We start from the raw sequence: 5,267 nt of genomic DNA on the forward strand, positions 1-5,267 counted from the left end.
CTGAAAGACGGGCCAGCCATAACTTGCAGCAAGAGAGATGACAGACCGAATGGTAGTCATCTTGGCTACCGGAGCAAATGTTTCCTCATAATCCACTCCCTCCTCTTGGGCATACCCCTTGGCAACTAGCCGGGCCTTGTGTTTTTCAATAGTGCCATCTGCATGGTACTTAACTTTATAGATCCATTTGGTACCAACCACATTCTTCCCAATGGGCTTATCAACCAAATCCCATGTGGCATTCCTTTCAATGGAACTAATTTCAGATTTCATGGCTTCCTGCCATGCGGGATGTTTCATGGCATCCTCAAATCTTTGAGGTTCAGTTTCAGCTGCCATAACTGAAGCCATCAAAGCATAATTCACCTGTGATGATGCATTCCTTGTGGCTGTCCTGGTTCTCCCTAAAGTTGGCTGAACATTAGCCTCTCTGAGGGTCAACCGTGCCCATTTTGGGACTGAATTTGCAGCACCACCACTGGCTTCAGCCATAGCCTTGAATATCTTGAACCAATAAAACACTTCGGATTTGTTCTTCATGAGGAAGAGCCATGTAAATCTGGAGTAGTCATCAATGAAGGTAACAAAGTACCTTGCCCCTCTATGAGTAGTAACATTCATGGGGCCACAAACATCACTGTGCACTATTTGCAATGCTCTTATTGCTTTCACATCACCTTTCCCATCCTTTTTGAAAGGTAAGCGGTGCAATTTGCCAAGGGCACACCCTTCACATACTTCATTAACTGGCTGCTGTAATTTTGGCATTCCAATAACCATGTTGTTGTTAAACAAATAGGTCAAAGCCCTGTGATGGATATGGCCAAACTGGCATGCCATAAATCACCCTGAGATACACATGATATAGCCATAGCATGCTAATTATAAGGCTGAGCATCAAGCTTGTACAGCCCTTTTTCATAAGTCCCTGTAGCCACAATAGCATAACCCTTTTTAGGATATCTAATCCTGCATTGGCTGCCTTGAAACTCTACCAACATATGTTGATCATGAGCAATGGAGGAAACTGAAATCAAATTCTTCTTCAAATCTGGAACATACCAAACATCACGGATGTATTGTTTCTTTCCTGAACCATCCAAGAGAATAGGAACATGTCCCACTCCCGTGATATCCTGAGTGGCATCATTAGCACAAACGACATGTCTACCATGGACTGGTATAATGTCCTCAAACCAATTTCTATGATGAGTCATATGCTTAGAAGCACCACTATCCAAGTACCAAGGATCAGTGGTGGCCAAAGATGCATCAATACCCTCTGACACTGGCTCAATAAGAGCATGAGCATGTGTAGCATGTGACATACTAGGCTCCCCCCCTGTGTCAATGATCTCATGATCCACAACACCAAAGGCAAAGTCCTTGTCATCCTGGGCATAATGTGCATGAGAAGAGGCATTTGAATTTTCAGCAGGTGCCACAGAATTACTGTTTGTAGTCCCCCTCTTCTTCTCATTAGCAATCCTCTTCTGACACTCGGCAATGTAATGACCAGGCTTTTTGCAATAGTTACATTTACCCTTTTTCTTAGAGGCAGGACTTGCCTGAGAACTTGCATTTGCCTCACTTTTGGGCTGAAATCCATTGCTGTTTTTTTTGTGAAAGTATCCTCCTTTTGACTGAAATTTGCCCTTTCCCTGCATAGCAAGAGCTTGCTCACCTTGGCGAGATGAATGAGCAAAATTAGAGGTTCTTTCCTCTTCTTGCAGGAGCAGCCCTACCAACTCATCAAATGAGACAGGTGCAGCTCTAAGCATGATAGACAAAGAGGTAACAAAAGTGCCAAATGACGGAGCCAGGCTATTGAGAGTGAGAGTGACCAACTTTCTGTCTTCTATCTCCTCATCAACGCCTGCTAATTGATCTCTAAGATCAGTAATCTTAGCAATATGCTCTGCAATTGTTTGCCCTTCTTCCATCTTCAACTCCTTGAGTTGATTTGTCAAAGCTAGCACTCTAGCTTCATTTTTGACCTGATACATACATGCCAGTTTAGCCCAAGCATCTTTAGCATACCTGCAGGACTTGATAGTAGACATAATGTGCCTCTTCACTGAGAGGGATATCAAAGATAAAGTCTGGGCATTTCTTCTATCAAACCTCCTTTGCTCCTCCAATAGAGCAGGAGTAGGAGCTATGGATGTAGATGTGATGGATGAAGATGAACTAGTTGCAGCAGTAGCTGGCCTAGTTTCATCACCACTCACAATGTCCCACAAGCCCTTGCCAACCAAAATATTGCGGAGCATAAATGACCACAAGGCATAGTTTGATCCTTCCAATTTATCCCCTTCAGTGATAGTGCCAAAGCTTTCAGCAAGAGACATTATTCCTGACAAATAACTGACAAGAAGATTTGGGTGTCCAAGAAGCAGGAAAAGAGTGCTGAAGCAAATCGATTTGAAGTAGGAGCTTCCGAGGTGGATGTCAGTTTGATTCGGGGCTGGAAATTGCTGAGAAGAGCACCAATGTAGCAGTAGATGAACTCGTATTGAAGAAGATGGCTGCTGCTACTGAGAAGAGCATCAATGCAACTATAGGAGACTGCTGTAGGTAGTAAAACAGCAAGAGGAGATGCCGGAAAGTGCTGGAAATCAGGGCGACCTGAAGTAGAAGCCCCCGGGCTCAAGGGCGACCTCAAAAAGAGGGGCGAAGTGAAGGCGACCTATTCGGGCTGAAGTCTGAAAATCAGCAACATTGGTTGTCGACCAAGTCCTGGAGAGAGGCGACCTGAAGAAGACTTCCCAGGGCAGCAAAAAAACTCAAGTTCTTCACGACAACTGACTGAAAAACGAGCTGGAAACTGAAGTGGGCTGAATGTAGGATTGAGAGCAACATGAGGACACGAGAGAACTTGCCACAAGACGGAAGGCAAGGCTGAATCTCGATTCAAGTGACTGACGCTCTGATACCACTTGAAGGAACACAAATGGAGACAAAAAGTGAACACCAGTGAATGGATGTGCTCACACACAAAAGCTCCAACAGATGTTCAATAGATAAGAATACAAAGTACTTGGCATATATAGTGACCAAGTAGAACATAAAAGTAAACCAAGTACTAGACTAGCCTACAAGGTCATATCTTTGTATATGTCTACATTAACATCTCCAATCATCATTGTTCTCAAGCATGTTTGATGATACCACTGATTTTACAATTAAGGTGTAATATCATTTTTTAAGTTGTTTCATTCTTATGGTAAGCATGTGGAAACCCAAGGTGATATAATGGTAGAGGAGCTTGCAAACAGAGACGTGGGGGAGAGAGAGGAGGGCAAGGATCAAGTAGAGATGGAGAGGCCAAGGGATCAAGAAGAGGTGAGGTTGAGTCCAGTAGTTCAAAGGACGATTAGTAGTAGTTTTGCCATTTTGTATTTATACACCTTCGGCAATTTTACCATTTTGTATCCCATCTTCAAATTATGTACTACCCTCTTTGTTAAAAGAAAAGTTTGTAATAAGATGTGATGATTTGAGAGTTTTAAAAAATCCTACCTTGGATGGAATGTTATAGCTCTTACCTTGTAATAAAACACTTACGATAGTGGGACAAAGTGGGGCTGAAACAAGCCCCATTCTGCCCACAATGTTGGCTCTTTCCCACGGCTTCTACATGAAGAACAGGGTGTTCTAGGTATGCAAGGTTCCAAGGCCTTTTGTCACCTATAGATATATCATTCTCGTTATTTGTAGTATAGGTGTAGCTTAACACATGAGGTCATATTCCAGTGAGAGACGTAGGCTTAAGTGTTGGAAGAAAACATTGCGCATGCTTGTGTGAAAGGAGTGTTTTTCTTCATGGTCGGGGTAGTGAACGCTTTCTCCTCCATCGGGGGTTGAAAGGTTTAGAAAGAGTTTAAGGGTTTGAAGGAGGTTCAGGGTTTAGAAGGGATTTCAGGGTTCAAAAGCTATTCCAAAGTTCAGAAGAAGTTCCAGGGTTCAAAAGTAGTTTCAAGATTAGGAGGATCCAACATTGAGAGTAGAGTACATGGTGAAGAACTTCTCTCCCTTGCAGATCATAGAGGTCAAGGGTTGAGGAACTAATCTAAGAGATTAAGGGTTTATGGGGAGCATAGGAGTGGGAGAGGAAGAAGGGGTAAGAGCATGAGAGAGAGAGAGAGAGAGAGAGAGAGAGGAGGAGGAGGAGGACAAGGAGAGAAGAAGTTGCAAGGTTGGAGGAGAGAAAAGTACATATACTTGACAGGCAATCTGGTTTTTAGGAGTAGCTGCTATTGCAATTGTAGGTTTGTAGAGACACCTATTTTTCATGCTCCCTCTTGTTTGCTGAAAGCCTAATAATGTAAGACCTAAAGTCTCTTCTTGCTTGTGCGATTTTGTGCAATGTTCATTTTGTGCCAACCAAAAGCATTTAGACTTCTAGTCAGCCTATTGCTAACTTTTTGATATTCGGCATGTAGCCTGTGCTATCTGATTGTCCATGTTGTTCCATGTAATAATTGCTAGTGCTAAATGTTTCTTTGAGCAAATGTAGTGGGAATCACAAACTATGAGACAAATAGAAGCTTAAGCAGAGATCGCAATGTCCGAAGCTCCTTTGACATGTGTTTGAGGATTACCAGCTTCTGCAAAATGAACACATCCAACAAAATCTCCCTCTCGCTCCACTCAAGATCCACTAGTTTTGTCAATAAGTCTCCAACAATGCTAGTACCTAATCAAAATCCAGGCACTGACAATATCAATCTGCTAAAATACCATGAAAAAATGGAGGAGGCACTGATGGGATATGCCATGAGAAGCATGATGTGGCAACCATAATAGCTAAGAGACAAGGCATAGGGTAGGGGAGGCAACTCAATCACGATAGGATTTCCAACAATGAGGGTGGCATGGGCAGCACCAATTTGTTTGCTACCCTCAGTCTATTTCGGGCTGTGTAGTCTTTTGTCTCTCTTTAAGTTTGTGTGATCCATGTAGCAAACCATGCACTTTCAACAAGGCAATCTTTTCCATACGAATCCCAAGTGCATATTTCCTTCATCGGCTTCCACTAACTCAGGTGGAGAGTGCTGCCTCCATAAATATGTGGGAAATTTCATGAGAGCCACCTCCTTGGGAACATTCTACACATCCTTTGAAAGCCCAAACCCTCGTTCCAAAATATGTGCCTTAAATGCTAGGCTAGAGCATGGACAAGTGTGAATGCCCTGAATACTAGGCTTCTTGTGTGAAATCTTGGCTAGGCTTCACCCTGAATGCTAGGCTAGAGCATGGACAAG

General features: G+C 43.1%; 1 protein-coding gene across 1 annotated transcript; it reads right to left on the reverse strand.

The window, feature by feature from the left end:
* Nucleotides 1-878: 878 nt before the first annotated feature.
* LOC147905364 (uncharacterized) lies at nt 879-2,351 on the reverse strand. Its single transcript, XM_087379075.1, has one exon. The coding sequence runs from the start codon at nt 2,349-2,351 to the stop codon at nt 879-881; it is 1,473 nt and encodes a 490-aa protein (XP_087235201.1).
* Between the last annotated feature and the right edge of the window lie 2,916 nt (nt 2,352-5,267).

The sequence above is a fragment of the Dipteris shenzhenensis genome, chromosome 1, assembly GCF_047967505.1.
Source record: "Dipteris shenzhenensis isolate YYH24624 ecotype China chromosome 1, Dip_SZ_1.0, whole genome shotgun sequence".
In the NCBI taxonomy this organism is placed as follows: Eukaryota; Viridiplantae; Streptophyta; class Polypodiopsida; order Gleicheniales; family Dipteridaceae; genus Dipteris; species Dipteris shenzhenensis.

Bases quoted from the DNA above. Each gene is read 5' to 3' on its own strand.
- LOC147905364 (XM_087379075.1), bottom strand. From the start codon at position 2,351: ATGTCTCTTGCTGAAAGCTTTGGCACTATCACTGAAGGGGATAAATTG.